Source organism: Callionymus lyra, chromosome 5 (genome assembly GCF_982586985.1).
Source record: "Callionymus lyra chromosome 5, fCalLyr1.hap1.1, whole genome shotgun sequence".
Taxonomy (NCBI): domain Eukaryota; kingdom Metazoa; phylum Chordata; class Actinopteri; order Syngnathiformes; family Callionymidae; genus Callionymus; species Callionymus lyra.
In genome coordinates, this window is record NC_141822.1 from 35,495,250 (window position 1) to 35,512,301 (window position 17,052).

At 38.3% G+C, this 17,052-nt stretch overlaps 2 protein-coding genes across 4 annotated transcripts; both read right to left on the minus strand.

The window, feature by feature from the left end:
• Positions 1-6: 6 nt before the first annotated feature.
• st6galnac6 (ST6 (alpha-N-acetyl-neuraminyl-2,3-beta-galactosyl-1,3)-N-acetylgalactosaminide alpha-2,6-sialyltransferase 6) lies at positions 7-7,262 on the minus strand. 2 transcript variants are annotated; one of them, XM_087792175.1, is made up of 7 exons: positions 7,188-7,262; positions 6,896-6,964; positions 6,124-6,318; positions 3,380-3,792; positions 2,773-2,880; positions 1,940-1,963; positions 7-1,874 (listed from the first exon to the last, which is right to left on the minus strand). In XM_087792175.1, exons 2-7 carry the CDS (start codon positions 6,911-6,913, stop codon positions 1,688-1,690), a joined length of 945 nt encoding a protein of 314 aa, XP_087648301.1. In that variant the 5' UTR covers positions 6,914-6,964; positions 7,188-7,262; the 3' UTR covers positions 7-1,687. The 2 variants fall into 2 exon arrangements, with proteins under 2 accessions (XP_087648301.1, XP_087648302.1); XM_087792176.1 differs by lacking the exon at positions 1,940-1,963.
• A 152-nt stretch (positions 7,263-7,414) lies between these two features.
• On the minus strand, positions 7,415-17,015 carry st6galnac4 (ST6 (alpha-N-acetyl-neuraminyl-2,3-beta-galactosyl-1,3)-N-acetylgalactosaminide alpha-2,6-sialyltransferase 4). Of its 2 annotated transcripts, none has more exons than XM_087792178.1 (4): positions 16,808-17,015; positions 10,828-11,237; positions 10,653-10,760; positions 7,415-8,785 (listed from the first exon to the last, which is right to left on the minus strand). In XM_087792178.1, exons 1-4 carry the CDS (start codon positions 16,967-16,969, stop codon positions 8,596-8,598), a joined length of 870 nt encoding a protein of 289 aa, XP_087648304.1. In that variant the 5' UTR covers positions 16,970-17,015; the 3' UTR covers positions 7,415-8,595. The 2 variants fall into 2 exon arrangements, with proteins under 2 accessions (XP_087648304.1, XP_087648305.1); XM_087792179.1 differs by lacking the exon at positions 16,808-17,015 and adding an exon at positions 13,807-14,503.
• Between the last annotated feature and the right edge of the window lie 37 nt (positions 17,016-17,052).

The window sequence follows — 17,052 nt, forward strand, 5'->3', positions numbered from 1 at the left end:
GCCAAATGACAGAAATAGTTTTAATGTATCACAAATCAGACACAGATATGTCAGGCTTCAGCCGCATGCACATTTACCGGAGGTTATACAAGTTGATAAGTCAATACTTTGTTTTATGGCAATGAAACTTCTCAGAGATCACAGTGTGAAAAGTGAATGGTTTTGCAAGACTTCAAATGAACTAATTTCTTTTTTGTGTGTCCTATCTTTGTGTTAACAGTACGAAACATGAAACAGACGATGGCCTAAACAATTCCTTTTTAAAACTATTAAATGGTTTAAACCAATATTATGTTCCTTTTCCCCAAATATATGTGATCATTAGTCTTTGAGAACTTTTGACAAGAGTTTGACAAATGCTAACCAGCACATTTGAGGAGTAGACCAGGAATATTCCTCTGCTTGATTCTTAATTTATCCCATATTAAGTTGCAACACAGATGCACTGCTGATTTTTAAATGCCACCAAAAGATCTCACTTACACATGCTGAGACTTGTGACTAAATTAAAAATAAATGTCTGCTCTTCAGACGACATTAAGCCACTTAAATATTGAACATTCCTTTTGTTGCAATAAATATAATTTTCCTTTTTTTTCTCTAGGTCACAATATAAGAATAATTATGAGATAATTAAAATCACTTTGTGTAGAAAACAGTTTTAAATTACAATATACCAAACAAAAGCCATTTATGAGTGTGGAGTACTTGATTTAACAAGTCATACATTTGTGTCATTAAGAAAAAAAACAAAAAACAGTTGGACTCACAATCATCAAACACAATCATTTAGAGCCTTTTTGCTGACAATAAGGCACGTTCAAGTCGAGAGATTATGACATGACTAGGCTCCTTGATTTGTACATGAAGGTGGTGGAGTTTTGTTTCATCTAGATTTGGGAAGGTTTTGAAGGTTTTTTTTATTTGTGGGGCTTCTAACTGCTGCTGCTGTTCTGTTTACAACTATCAAAATAAATAATACACTTGTTTAAGAATGCTGAAAAATGTGACTGTAGTGACACAATGTTCCATTATTGTTCATCGATTTATGGGGGGTTGACACCAGGTGAAAACACCTCATCACAGTTCAGTTTTTTAACTTGAGCATCACATGACTTCAGGTTGTGCTGCTTGAAATGCTTTGACTCCACAGACCCCTCAATAGTGCAAAGCTAACCCCACTAAATGGACGCTTGTCTCTTCACTGGAGTAGTTTGTTTAACACTAGGGTTTGCGATGTGAGATAGTTTGGGCTTCTTGTCAGAGGTGTACACACTGACTGTATATATATTTTTTTCCTTTTTTTGTTGTTTGTCAATTCATTGGTCAATATTGACTCCGCTTTAAGAAGTTGCCTTTAATCAAACATGCAAAGTTAATATAGATCGCAGTAGATTATAGGCGCTATCGTTGACTAGGATCGGCTCTAACATGCTGCAGCAGAGGAAGTGAGTGATGATCAATAAATGAATCTTCATCCAACAAGAACTTCAAATATATTTTCATCTTTGTGTCGCAATCAAAAGTGCAAATCGCAGACAAAAATATCATCACGTACATGTCAAATACAGTGATGTTGCACAGCTGCCAGATTTGTTACCTCTGACACGACCCTCCATTCCTCCCAGACAACAGTCTGTCAGTGAGGGTAGTGTAGAGGATTATTCCAACATGGTGACTGACCTATTCACCATTTTGGATGAGCGAAGGTGACGTTGTACTGCCTGGCCCAGCGAGCAAACACCTGTTTCTCAGTGATGAAGCGGTGGTGGTTGCCCCGTCGTCCGTTTTCGTTCCACAGATACATGGAGCACTCGTCAGGACCTCGAGGCTTGTAGTAGTGGTAGGGCATCTTCTTAGAAGCAGACCTTTTCCTTCAGGTGAAAAAACAGTATTAAATTACATGTTACCATAATACAACTATTCATTTAGAAAGCACCTTTCGGAGCGTTGCTTCCAGGTGCTGGATTTTTTTTCAAGAAAAACAAAAGCAAGAACATGATTGAATCCACACATAGTCAATACAGTAGTTGCAGCTGGTGTTGAAATACAGGCACAAACATGAGCATGTACATGCCAAAGCTATGACAGCGCAGGCACGTACTATATCAGTGTCAGAAAATGACACATGGCGGGACCCACTCTCTGGCTGGTGGGGGGTCAACAATGCTATAATGTATCCAGGAAAGGGTTAATTTTGGTCTTTAGGTGACTGATCTTTGACTGATGATACAGGAGGTGGAAGTCTACTACAAGTTTGTTTTCTTGGTACCAAGGCTGCTCTACAACAAGAGAAGCTACAGAAATGTCTCATTAACTTTGTTACCAACAATATTCAGCAACACTGTTAGTAAAGTGAGCTGAATTATGATGTTGTTTGGAGTTACCTTGAGGTTACTTTTGTATGGCAAAACAAGAACTGTATAATGGTAAATACTGGCTAACATGCTATCAATACACACTATTGCATATTAGCATCATTCATGGTAATATGTGTTCCGTAATCTAAATGTAAAATCGAAAAACTATATGAAATGAGAATTAAAGAAAGTGACCTCACTATATTTCTAACAGCATCTATTGCAAAATGTTTTAGAATTTTTGTACTTTCCTAAGTCTGATGAAATGAACAACGGCACTACAAGAGTTTTAAATTGTTGAACAAACTGTCTATAATGGTGCAAACATCATATGCTGTACAGCTGCCACAAGACGATGTGTGTTTTCAATACATTATTGGACCGTTTTGCTCTGCAGACCAGATGTGCTCACCCGCAGTGGTTGGGCGGAACCATCCCATAAACCTTGATGTTGTCACAGATTTCGATGCCGATGACCATGGTGAACCAGCCGGTGCTTAGCCAAGAGTGCGATTGTTTTCTGTGGATGAAACGTTAGCAGGATGGAAATCCAACAATGAGTAACGCTTGTCATCAGTTTACTTTTTCATTGTTTGTTTTTGGATCTACAATGAAGTCTTTCTGTTTCACTTAATTCAAATGCATTTATTTTTCAAGATTTCTAATAATTGCTTGAAAGTAAATTAAATGAGTATGAATCCTTTTTTTTTTATAAATAAAAAAGAGTGGATATGTATACAATACAAACACATTTTAGTTAAATGAAAAATGGAATACATATGTCATTGCCCCCAATCTTGGGACAAGGAATATCACAACAGGTTTTAATATTAAATAATTAAATTAGCGTACAATGACCTGCTCTTGTACCTTGCCTCTTGCATTCTAGGGTCGTGTGTGCAAGAGTGCGATCATAAGTGAATTGTTATTACTAGTTATTACATGTCTGTTTGGGACATAAAGTGAATGAGACATGATGACATGTTCATTGTGTTTATTCAAATCATGAATCTGCCCACCTGTCTCGCCCGGTCTCCCTCTGGAACAGAGTGTCGAACCTCCTCATTTTGTTTTGCTCCACACTGAAGAAAGACACGTTGCTGAAGGTCATGCTGACCCTCTGGATCAGCCTGAACAGTGTTCCTTTGGCGTCTTTGTTGAGCTTGTTTGGGGGACCCCAGAAGATGACCACCGGGCTTCTCTCTGAGAGGTGAAGGAACTCTTTTGGCTTTCGCATCACCCTGAACACGCTGGAGTGGGCCACCACCCTCAGGGAAGTCCGGTTGCCCACATCCGTCTCGTACCCGCTTGTAGGAGCATCGTTCATCCGGATCACACACTCGTTCTGGTCGATTTCCTCACCGGCTTCAGTCCCGAGGACGTGGCTGGAGCTCGTCACCAGAGCACAGCTGTGACAGTGCAGGCTCATGTTCTGGAAGCAGAGGAGAAAGTATAGAAGGACCTTTTGGAATGCTGGGGACAGCTTTTAAATAAAGTGGTCCACGAATGGCATTGAGGCCAGGACAAGTTTCAGAAAGAAAGAGATGAATAACCAAATAGGCGAAACACATCGTACATTGGGACGGGACGTCTAACCACAGGAGGCGTGTCTCATTAACTTAACTGTTAATTAAACTGTCAGAAGTTTTGTATTTATTGTCTTGGTTCTGTGTTAATACAGGTGATGAAGAAGTGATGGGTTTGGTATCCAGGACAGGAACCCAGAGGGACAGATGGTGGTAGATTTGCAAAAAAAATGGAAATGGCTGTAGTGAATACTTTTTTCCATAAGAGGCATGAACATAGGGTAACTAGTAAGAGTGAAGGTAGGATCACACAGGTAGACTACATCCTGTATAGACGATGTAATCTGAAGGAGATCAGAGAATGCAAAGTAGTGGTGGGTGAGAGTGTAGCAAGTCAGCATAGGATGGTGCTCTGCAGGATGAATCAGTGACAAGGAAGACGAAAAGAACAAAGCCAAAACAAAGAACAAAGTAGTGGAAGCTGAAAAGACAGGATTGTTCTATGGTTCTCAGGAAGTAGTTGAGAATCTGGGTGGTCAGAGTGAGCACCCAGATGACTGGACAACTACAGCTAATGTAATCCGGGAGACCTGAGTAATGGAGAACAAGTGCAATGGTGCCTATCTTTAAGAATAAGGGAGATGTTCAGAATTGCAATTGCAAACTATAGAGGAATTAAGTTGATGAGCCATACAATAAAAAGTTATGGGAAAGGGTAGTGGAAACTAGAATAGGAGCAGAAGTCAGCATTTGTGAGAAACAGTATGGTTTCCTGCCTAGAAAGAGTACTACAGATTCAGTATTTGTGTTAAGATTGTTGGTAGAGAAATTCAGAGAAGGTCAGAGGGAGCTGCAATGTGCTTTTTTAGATCTGAAAAAAGCCTATGACAGGGTGCCGAGAGAGGAACAGAGAAGTTGACGGTGGAGGTGGGACTACGTCAATGTTCGGCTCTGAGTCCCTTCTTGTTTGCAGTGGTGATGGACAGACTGACAGATGATGTTAGACAGGAATCTCTATGGACTAGGATGTTTGCAGATGACATTGTGATCTGTGGTGAGAGCAGAGACCAGCTGGAGAGGAGGAGATATGCTATAGAATGGAGATGAATGAAGGTTAGTTAGACAGCAAGACAGAATATATGTGTGTATATGAGAGGAACCCAAGTGAAACCATGAGACTACAGGGAGTTGAGATGAAGAGGGTGGAGGATTTTAAGTATTAAGGGTCAACAGTCCAGAGCAGTGGAGATTGTGGAAAAGAGGTGAAGAAACGTGTTCAAGTGGGGTGGAATGGGTGGAGAAAAGTGTCAGGAGTAATGTGTGATAAAAGAGTATCAGCCAGAATAAAAGGAAAGATACAAGACAGTGGTGAGACCAGCGATGCTGTATGGTCTAGAGACAGTGGCACTGAGGAAAAGGCAGGAAGCAGAGGGGGGAACCTCAACATAAGATGAACAACACATGTTATGTTTGGGAAATAAGGTCAGAGAGGCCAGAATGAGTTGGTTTGGTCATGTACAGAGGAGGGATAGAGTGTATATTGTTTTAATGGTTCAGTCAAATAAGTTTTCCGTTTACTTACCATTGATCAACTTGCAAAAATGTTTGCTTACTGTTTACATGCTTATTTTTCTCAATATGCTAAGGTTTAAAATGTATCGATCTATTCACAATCAAAGTATGTAAGCATTTGCCAGACAAAAAAAAGTGAGGATGCATGAAAACATATATAGAGTAAATTGAATGAAAAATCTCAATCCTGCAGAAAAGGGTTGATTTATGAACATGTTATTTTAATGAATCTTAAAGTCATGACTCTTTATGCTCATGTAGTTTTACTTTTCAAAAAAAAAGGACCGGCCATTGCTTTGCACAGCTTTTCTGACTGTTTATTTTATGTTTTGAGACACAAATGTGCCGAGGTTCACCAAAGGTGGCACAGCAGAAACAAACACCCACATCCAAAATCTATTTAAAGCAAAAACATTCAGCACTGGCCGACTCAGATCCAACGAGAGGAAACATGCTTGTTTGTGTTTGAACAGAATTTTATTCAGAAAAGACGCAGACACATGCAAAAGAACACAAAACAAATGGATGGTTAAATTATGAGGACGAGAATGTAATGGAGAACAAAAGCAGACAAAAAGCAACATGGAACCATAGTTTGCTATATTAACAACAACAAGTAGACATGAAGCATTAGCTTTTCAGCAGAGCCTTTAGAAAACTGGTACCTTGTCACCGTGAATCGACACGTAACCATTTTTTCCCGCCCACTTCTTGAGATCCGTGGTCTTCTGAGGTTGATTCACGGACATGTGAAACGGGGTGTGGATGGTGTCGTGCACGTTGTTGGAGCCGTATAAGATGAGGAGCGTCATTAAGATGAAGACAGCAGCAAAGATGACCGCCCTATGGCTCTGTTGAGGCTAGAAAGATATGATGGACAGATTTAATTCAGCTCATTTCTCCTCACAAACCTTATATTCTTTATATTCCCCATGATATCTAAACATAACCTCCACTGGCATATAATAACACATAATTCTTAATGTTGCGTGGAATTACCTTAATTGAAAGCTACTCTTATTTATCAAAACATCCACTTTATACAAGTTGAGATTAAGCTGAAATCTCCCGCCGGCTGATTGAAACCCTTTTGTTGATGATATTGTGATCACAGCTGGAGAAGTCAATATCTTATTGTGAATGTATCACAAAATAAAATAAATATAGGCTACACCTTTATTAGGAATTCAAAACTTGTCCAAATAATCTCCTTCATGAACAGTTGAGTTTAATATTTGACTAGGATTAAAAACATTGTCATGGTCAAGGCTAGTTTTCAATTTAATGAATCATTAAACCATCTCTTCACCAACACCTGTGTATCTCTGCCGCACACCAGTGTTGTTGCCATGTCTTCCACGAGCACGTCAGGAGTTATGACTCAGTTATAAAGTCAAGATAAGCCGTGATGTCAGTTGTCTGTCTCGAGTGTATTACCTTCCCAGAGAGCCTCATTCTTCCGATCAGGCCGGAGACTCACAAGCCCGTGACTCTTTGTCATTATACCTGCCGAGAGAACCACATACCGAGCATGACACACGTCACTACCGTGCTCCAGGTAATAGCGTTCAACCTGTGAGATGCTAAGAGGCTAAATGCTAATTCCAAATGCAGCATGCAAAACCAACATCTTGTTGCAAACACTTTCATGATGATATTAGACTCGACATCAATATGTGCTTTAAGTGTAAAAAATGGGATGGATAAACGAGTGAAAAAACGTTTTTACCGTCTCATGGCCGCTAATGTTGATGTATGGAGAGCTCCTGCTCATGCACCACAGTGACGTCATCCGGACGGATCTGACTGCAGCGCGGAGGCACAAAGGGGGAGTGGCCCGTGTTTCCATGACAACCACACTCCCAGGCCACTAACAGTTTATTGTAGAACCAGTGTCCGAGCTGGTGATGTTAGATGGACTTCTTTCACAATAAAATGCAAATTCATAGAATGATACACAATGTATTATGTTTATTATGTCACATGAGTTAAAAAACGTACAAAGATCACTTATCGTACTTGAAGATCGTTCACATATTTACATCATTACTGGACAACAATATTATACACAAAAACTTTTTTCTATGCAGATGATTGATCAAACATTAAACAGTAATGACAATAATTTAAGATGGTAGAGGTACAACAACAAAGGCTCCTTATTTCCAAGTAACCTTTTTTAGGTGGAGAAGAGAAACTTAAATAAGCCAAACAAAGTTGTAAAGTATTTTACCAGCGGATGTTCCAGCATGATCCAGTTTGGATTATATATATATAATAAATCTGTTGACACAATGTAATAAAATAATATCTTTGTACTATTCAACGTAATAAAACCATTAAAAGTTGTCAAGACTCTAAAGAACTGATGCTGGCACCTTCTTGATCATTGATCAGTGAAGCAATAATACAAAATTAATAAATGAATAAATTAAAGGTTCTTTGGCGATACACATTCCACAACATGACACAAAAAACTTAACCTTCAAGACCAAATAGCAAGTTAATGTAAGTAGGAAAAATCAACTGCAATTTACATCCCTGAACAGAAAACATGTTTATTTTGCAAAACGTATTCTGTTTAAATAACCTCCCCGTTTCTCCAGTCTTTTATTTCTGTAGTTTATGTATTTAATATTTACACCTCGTTGTTTTGCACCAAATCAAATGAAGATGGAAAGTTAAGGCACTGCTATATCGATTTTCTCACACTTTGGTATAAAATAGCGGATGAGCTAGACGGTCCACTGTTATTTAAAAGAAAACAGGAAACAGAAAACTGATATTGATCAATTTAGAACTTACTAAAAGAAAATCAATTCATTTTAGTTTTTGTGGTTGAGATGTAGTTCTAGAGAAGTGTCCTCTTGCTGATCAGATTTGGGGTTAACCAATATTGCAACCTGGGTTATGTGCACTGGTGGTGCTACAGTGCATTAGCAGATTTTAATTTTGTGCCGGGAGTTGCAGCAGAAACCTCAATTATCTGCTTCAAGTTTTGAAGGTAAGTAAAACAGTAAAAATGTTTCGTTTCCTGTTGTTCAGAATAAAAGTTAAATGCACAGTGTACAGAGTATACATGGACAGAAGAAAAAAATACGATGATAATATAAACAAAATAAAAGAACATTGTTTCTTCACGCCTTCCAGGTGGGATATCTGAACTCAATATCGTGGAGTTTGGACCATCTGGCGAACATAGTTTTCTCTGAAATAAAACGATGCCCACCATGACGCTGGCGCTCGTGCACTCGGTACATGCCACACTCGGAACTTGATTTTCTCTTGTCGTAGTAGTGGTAGGGAACGTTGGTGTAGTTTTTCCCACTGTGAGAAAGAGGAAACCATCAAACAGGTGTTTTGAATTTCCAGGGAAGACCGTAGTATGCAAACATTTACAAAAGAACACAGGTAAAAGGCCCAGAGTGAAAGTGTGTTATTGTACACATGTAAATAAGTGGTAAAAATGTGTATACATGGTAGCAGGCAGTGGACAAGCCAGAATTTCCAGTTAGCTCAGAAAAGAGAGGTCCTCATTTCTGTTGCCAAAAACACTGGGTCAAAGGTTAGCGTCCAGCTGGACTGGATTGAAAATGTTGACCAAGTCAAACAACAAGCAAGCGTGAAAGGTTTTATTTACAACAAGAATAAGAAAGAAATGTCCATGCTAGATCATTATTGTCAAGTGGTCTTTTAAGGTCTATAAAAACAAGCCAATAAACAGGTGCGGCTGTTCCAAAATGCTCCAGGCTAGAGTACTGACCAACCCTTTATTTACTTCTCAAAGGTTTATCCTTGCTAGATCATTCTAACACTATCGGAAAGAAAATACCTTTATCTTGCAAAGCGGACAAGAAAAAAACTCAAAATAATCAGAGTAACAATTCTGTACGTTACTTCATTTTCGGATTTTTCAGTTTGTTGATTGTATTTTCTTTATAAAATGTACAGTACAGGTCAAAAGTTTGGCAAACCTTCTCATGTAATGCTTTTTCTTTGTTTTCATGATTATCTACAAATATTTATTAATAAACACTCACTGAATGCATCAAAACTATGTATGAAAACATTCAGAACTATGTGTGAACTTGACTTTTATTCTAGTCTTTAAAGTAACCACCTTTTTCACTGATGACTGCTAGATACATAGATAAATGCTGACGTTCTGCATTATTTTAATGACCTTGAAAATATAGTCACTTGGTTTTTACTGTACTATACTCAACCATTTGCTTTTGATCTGTTAATCATTAGATGCATGAACATTTATTGCTCCAATAGTCAACAGCCCTAGCACCAGACTTGATCTGTCATCTTTCTCCTTAAACTTACAGTATTTGCTGCCTCATTTCAAGCATTTCTCTGGCCAGTGTTAGAACCTAACCTTCCACACAACAAACACACTTAATATCAGTTATTTTGGTAGTTTCCATTTATTCATGAGCCATGCCACTGACAAACGTTAGCATGATAAAGTATGCAGTTGATTAAGTTTTTTTAATTACAAAAGCCCAGTTTTGTGTGAAGCATAAAATAAGTGTAGTATTTGCGACATTAATTTCATTAACAAGTCGTTTTTCATTTGAAACATTTTAAGCAGGGAATAAATCCCATTAAGAATTAAGTAGTCTCAATAATTTGGTTGTTTCTTAATTTTTACATTGACATCATTTATAATTTTAAGACTCAATCCTTACGCTTGCGTCTTTTCATTTGTAATAAATGTGTTAATGGTAAATAGACTTCATGGAAACATTTTGAGTGCACTTCAGTTTAGTATTACATTGTCTTTGTGCTAAATATAGATATTATTTTCTTATTGAAAACATAAAATGACTCAACTGTGTTTAGTTCTAACTGAACGTCAAAAATATGGTTAAGAATCTCCTGAAGCTTAATAAATAAACAGAGCTGTGGCAGATACATGTGAGGATCAAGAATCACATGCAGTTTGTTTTCTGTTGTTTATTTTAGATTGTTTTAATTATTTGCAAGTTAAAAGAACAATCCCTCATTAAAATATAGTATATTTAGTGATTGATACGAGGGTTAGTCAGTTGCAATAGGTTGAACTAAGTGACCAAACTCTTGACCTGATACATTTCAATAAATCCACCCACAAGTCATAATCACATCTTGCCTTATTATTCAAAGACATCAGACAAATGTTAATTCTGAGTTTCAAAGTTTTTACCTGCAATATTCATCGTTGACCATCCCATAAACACGGATGTGGTCACACATTTCGATGGCAAGAATCATGGTGAAAAAGCCAGTGCTTAGATAAGCTCCAGAGTTCATTCTAATAAAAAACAAAAACAGTCAACACACTTACTGCATCTATGTTGACATTGCCAGAGTGTATTTACCTGTGTTTTCCCGTTTCTTTCTCGAACACATTGTCGCAATATTCCACCTTCTCTTTGGTAAATGCATATAGTTGGACATTTGGATACTTTTTTGCCATTTTCAGAAGAGCGTTATAGGTCGAGCCTTTTCCGTCTTGTCTCATTTTTTTATGAGGACCCCAAATCACATACAGAGTCTTTGCTGACTCTTCGAAGTAGTAAGGTTGGTTCCGTGTCAGATACGGCACGCTTGTGTGCGACACCACACGCACAGTGGTTTTTTGGCCAACGTCCTTTTCGTAGCCTTGCACGGGAGCATTGTTCATCCGGATCACTGTATTGAATTTTTCTATTTCCTCGCCAAGATTTGCTCCGAGCATCCGTCCTGAGCTGGAGATGATGGCGCATTCATAGTAATGATTCTGCAGGAACTGTGGAGTAAGAATTCAAGTGGGTTACTGGTCGATGAAGACATCAGATGATTTAAGCTTAAACTCTTCTTTTTTTGTGATTGAGCACAAACCTCAAAAATCTATTATTGTCCTCCCATTGAGCTTGCAGGTACATGCTAAATTTTTTGTTGACTCATGCAAAAAAGGGTTCCCTGATGCTAAATTGACAATCATGGGATCCAAGCTTTATCTAAAATACTATTCTATGATGGATTTTTTGGTGCCACTTGCCAGAAGTTTTGATTGACGTCAGTTATCAGCTGAGCAGACCTCTGGCTAGTGTCCGAAACAGCTCTTTAAACTTGCCGGGTAAATAAAATCGACAGAGTGACACTTTAGTTTCTTGGTAGAGGCGAAACTGTCTGATTATTATCGGGTCTTATTCAGATGAATTGGGATTCTAAGATTCCAGATATTCAATTCAAATACAAAATCTTTCATTTTAGAATTTTATCTCAATTACAACTTTGTGATTTCAACATGTTATTCATCTAATTTTTTATTTTAAATCAACCATAAATAAAACTAAACATTGCTATTTGAGTTTACATTTGAGAGAAAACTGTTATTTATTTAACATTGTGGGGTAAAACAAAACTATTTAAAGTAGTTTATTTCAATTTTCACATTTCCTTTAAACGTTATAGTACGTGTTTACACAACTTCCTCTGGGAATAATGTCCGCAAAGTTATCACAAAATCCTGGTTGAGATTGTTCTCTGTGTTTAGCAAAGGTGTTGTCTTGCAATAAATGAAACAAGGATCACTGGACTTATTCAGCAGATGTATTCAGCCATGTCAGTGATGGTCCAACTGGATCAGTCAGATGTGTTCAGTGTCAGATATCACCGAGATAAAGTCACAACCATGTAAAAAACAGTTCCAACCGTGTTGCCAGGCTACTGAAGCTTTACATTTACATATACTAGTATAAACTTGAGCTATTTAATCATTCATGTGGAATTTTTCATATGAAAACAGGTCAAGCACATGAGAGTCTGCAATAAAACCAGTTAACCACCTTCAAACATTCATAAGGAAAACTGAATTCAGGGATGAAGATGCCAATATTGTTTTATTACCATATATTATGCATTCGTGCTAATATGATTGTCTTGTAGCCAATGTAATAACCAGGCAATGAAGATCATCTAAATTCAGACGATTAAAGACACAGAAATAAGTTTCTATCTATTATTGCAATGTAGCATTTTCTAAACATAGGCAAAATGTTATTTTTTGCTATCATTAATGAAAAAAACAAACTTGGTTCTTTCCTGCTTTTACTGGACTAATCGGCTTTGAAGTAAAAAGAAAATTCAACCATCCCTACCAATATGACACACGTTCAATAACGTGAAACACAATAAAAAAACACATTCCAAAAATGACCATTTTGGTTAAATTTGTATGGTATTACCCTTGAGATGTTTATATAGATAGACTGCTAGTTCCACCTGGCATCAGCTGTAGAAGTCTTTTGCTGACATTCCTGTCATTGTGTTTCCATTGAAGCGGATGTAATGTTGTGATCACAACAAGATGGTGCAGGCAGTGTCCCTCAGTGTGGCTCATAGGTCAAACTTTAAGTACAACTCAAGTAAAAGTTGTTGTTGTGATGAAAGATAAATATTTAAAGTCATCAGATCAGAGGGCAGGCTTTCAAGAATATTTAATATTGCAGTTTCTGTTTCATTGAGCAAAATGAACTCTTACACATTTATTTGGTATTTACAATTCATCTTCAAGCAAGAGGTAGTGCTTCTTTAAATGTTCATTCATTTTTGACATTATTCCCAAAATGCTTCAAAACCACTCCAATTCAGCATAACTAAAATGGCCTCAACGTAAGAAACTGTTTTGTTGAATAAACAGCTCCACCAATCAGGTCAGTCCTGTTTTTCAAATCAGATTAGATGATACATTGACAGTTGCACCCATGTTTGATCAGGTAAACTTATGAAAATTAATGTTTACATCCACACCTTAATTCCAATTAGAGTGGGAGCGTGACAACACCAAAACTCGAGAGTGTAGTCAACAAAACACATTTCTTTGAGACATTTTATTCTGTCTGGCAATTTGTACCCTGGTATTGAAATATAAATCGAATTGAAGGATTATTACAGTCCGAAGCGTTGGATTAAAAGTGAAGTATAAACCAGTTCTTGTTAAAGATCAAGCAGATCTTTACTGCATGTCATCCATCAAGAAACCAAAACCAGAAATACAGAAAGCAGTTGTTCTTTCCTGGTCTGACTTGTTAATTATGTGAATTATGGAAATATATTTTTGACTTAAGAACATTGAAAATGAATATGCATCAATAAGCTCTTATAACAGAGGTTTAAATACTTTAAACGGATAAACAACAACGTTTGAAAACCTATCCCTGTTGTGAAGTGTAATAACAAATGGAATCATTTGATATACACCATACAGTAAAAGCCAGCTTCACTTGACAAATGACGTTTAAAATTGGTTTCGAGCTCCATGCTGTCCAATGAGAGCTTCTCTGCAGATGGTAGTGAAGAAGCTGCGGGTCTACCTGGCCGCTGTTGTTCGCAGAGATCCTCTGGAACCCCTCCAGGCTGAAGAAACCTTCTGGACTTTTCTCATTGACCATGTTTCCCAGCCACAGCAGCAGCGGGAGGCTGACGCACAGCAGCAGCAGCAGGCAGCAGCGCGTGTGCTGAAGGTACCTCATCTTCTGACGCGACTACAAACTTGATCCCACTGCCGGAGACCTGCCAGGTGTCTCATGTCCACCGAGACTGAAGCCTGACGCCAGCGGAACTCATCTGACTCTCACTGACTGCAGCGAGGCCATGAAGAACAGCGACGAATACGTCACACCCGCCCGTTCACTGGAGACGAGATTTCATCTACATATTTTGTTTTTAATTCCAAAGGTAGAATAACGGATCTAATTTAGATCCCGGATCATATTTACAATTATTAACCTCGCAATAATTGGAATTCTCGCGAGAGTTTGTCCATTATGGTACATCACTGTTATCTGCTGGATGGAGTATGAAACTGCAGGTAGAGGAGACGAGCACACACTGCAGATTCAAGTGGAAGTATTGGGCAACATGAAGTATAAGTAAAACTTTATAATTCAAGAAAATACATGGGAAGCGTTTGGTATTTACATTTTTTAAAATGATTTAAGATGAAGTGTTAAAATTACTCCATTAAAGTGTACAAACGGTTTTATATTTTCCTTTGTCAAATAACTACAGCTTTGCAGACCTTTGGCATCAAACTACTCATGAGATGGATGAAATGAGATACCAGCTGTACCAATGACACAAATGCAAACACAAAATAAACATGACACACCCATTTTGCATCTTGAGTCCCCTAGACATGACCTCTGACCGTTCTGTCCAGTTTACCTCGGTCTCTGCGTCCAGAATGTCTTCAGGAGCACCATAATAGCACTAGAGAGGCGGGATGCAGACATTCTAGCGAGGAGGTTAAACAGTTGAAACAGAAGACTTGGAGCAAGAAACTTGGCAAACGTTGGTCCACATGAGCAAAGAACATGTTTAATGTAAAAGTATAATATGGGTTGTAGGCTGGATGTGTGACAGGTGCTTGCCAATGCAGAGCCGTATCAGTCGGACTTGTCCATAAACAAGACTAAATAAAAGTAACTGCTGAAGTCTCAAAGCGGCATGAGGTGATTTTTTTTCAGCTCTGTCTGTACTCTGTCATTTCCTAAACCCTTTAAGCTGTGCTACTCTCTTGCACAAGCTGCACAGAATTTGACAAAATACCTTTGCGGTCCGAACTAGTGTTCAGCTTGCTAGACACCCATGTGCAACACATGGCTGCTTCCATGACCCAACACACCACCTCTGCCTCAGTTTCAGCCCCTTCTGCTTTGACCCTGTGGCGATCTTCGAGTACCACTCCTGAACCCTGGGCACCGGAATGCTATGCCTGGAATCCTGAGGGCTGCAGCCCTTTCTTTCTCAACACTGTTTGCCCTACAACCAGACATCTTCACCTCAGCAGGAACAAAATGAGCCTTTGCCATCAACCACCTCACTAGAAAGGCACGCTGATGCTCAGGGACTCAAGCACAGTTGCTAACTATTGCTTTGACTTCAGAACCAGGACCCATGCAGATCCACATCAGTGACACCCTTGTTTCCGGGATCATCCAACCATCCTCGTCTCCTGATCGTGCAGGGTTCTTCTTCGTCTGCTAGAAGGACGGCTCTGGAAGACTGCTTAAAAATGCCTGACACCACAGTTAATCCTCACCACCCCCATCAAATGATGACAAACACACACAAATATACTGCAAAGAAGAAAAAAAAGAAAAATATATATTTAAAAAACTAATAACCTAACTAATTAATAATAATTTTAAAAAAATGATAGTATTAACAACAAAAAATGTCGGGAGAAGGACTCGAACCGGCGAAATTTCACGTCCCAAACTTCCCAAAGTGTTACACATGTTGATTATTAAAACTATGTTAATTTTAAACAAAAAAAAATGAAATAAATGAAAGATAAAACGATAAATAAAGTAAAAACAGCCAGATCAGTGGGATTGCGGCGCCCCCTATGGTCTTCTGGGCTAAACTTGGTTCACACAGGCAAATAAAACGTTTGTTTATCGTATATGTTCTGAGAATGTTGTAGGCTGGACACGTGCCAGGTACTTGCCAATGCTGAGTCGTATCAGTTCTACTTACTACTGCGGTGAAGTGAGCCGCGATCCAGCCGCAATTAAAAAAAAACTTGCGCTTTTGTGAAGGTGTTACGGTAAACAAAAGAGAAAAAAAAGAAAAAAAGAGACTCCTGGATTGAGGATTTTGTTTACAAATTCTGTTTTTTTTTTGCTGCTGCCTATCTAGAAGATATACAAAGTTGTTGATTCGTGTAAAATTATCTTGACACTCAATCCACAATTGATAGTATATACATACTATAAGAGATCCGCCATTTCGTTAGAACTTTGCGCTTGGCCCTCCAAGACATCTCTGCGATATATCTCTGCTTTGCTAAGAGTCCATGATCATAAGAGTCCATGATCATGTGAGTTTTTCTCTGTCTTTTGCATATTTCACTAAACGAGCATTTTCTCTTAAACTCATTCCTGTGTCTGTCCTTCTTTACCACCACCTCGTATCGATCTGGGGAGGGGTCGGTTCTTCGGAAAAAAACCCAAACATAAATTATTTTATATCAACATTTACATGCAATATTTTATAAACATTTTGTAATAACTTCGTAATTTTAGCTCTCACTTTTTTTTAAAATTTCCTCTAAATTATTTTATATCAATATTTTCATGCAATTTGTCATAAACATTTTGCAATAACTTAAGTACAACTCTGATGGTCACCAAATGTATGTCACTTATGGAGGACCTTTATATCATGTTACTACACTCATTACTACCGGTCTCAAGTACATACTTTTATTTTGACAGCTACAGCTATTGCTTTGCCAGTCTAGAACTTGAAGTCAAACAGTACACATTTTAGACACGCGGATAAGACTCCACTCTGGATAGGGTTTACCTGGTTCGTGATGTTTGGGTCGACTTTTACAAAACCCTTTAGACTGTAGTAATCCGCAGTAGTCCTTCTCTGATGCTGGTAGACAATACTTCCTAACCAGATCATCAGGACGAGACTCAGGCACAGCATCCCCAGCCAGCAGCCAATCTGTCCACGAAGCATATTTATATGCAATTGGATTAAAACACGTTAAGAAACACTTTTCAGATCAACCCCGAGATTGAACCTGATATTCTAGTCTGAAT

Coding starts and splice junctions, on each gene's coding strand:
- st6galnac6 (XM_087792175.1), bottom strand. Junction 2,881..3,379: donor AGGGAGACCGGGCGAGACAG/GTGGGCAGATTC, acceptor TTTCATCCACAG/AAAACAATCGCACTCTTGGC. Junction 1,875..1,939: donor TGGAAGCAACGCTCCGAAAG/GTGCTTTCTAAA, acceptor TTTCACCTGAAG/GAAAAGGTCTGCTTCTAAGA.
- st6galnac4 (XM_087792178.1), bottom strand. CDS start 16,969: ATGCTTCGTGGACAGATTGGCTGCTGGCTGGGGATGCTGTGCCTGAGT. Junction 10,761..10,827: donor AAAGAAACGGGAAAACACAG/GTAAATACACTC, acceptor GTTTTTTATTAG/AATGAACTCTGGAGCTTATC. Junction 8,786..10,652: donor GTCAACGATGAATATTGCAG/GTAAAAACTTTG, acceptor TCTTTCTCACAG/TGGGAAAAACTACACCAACG.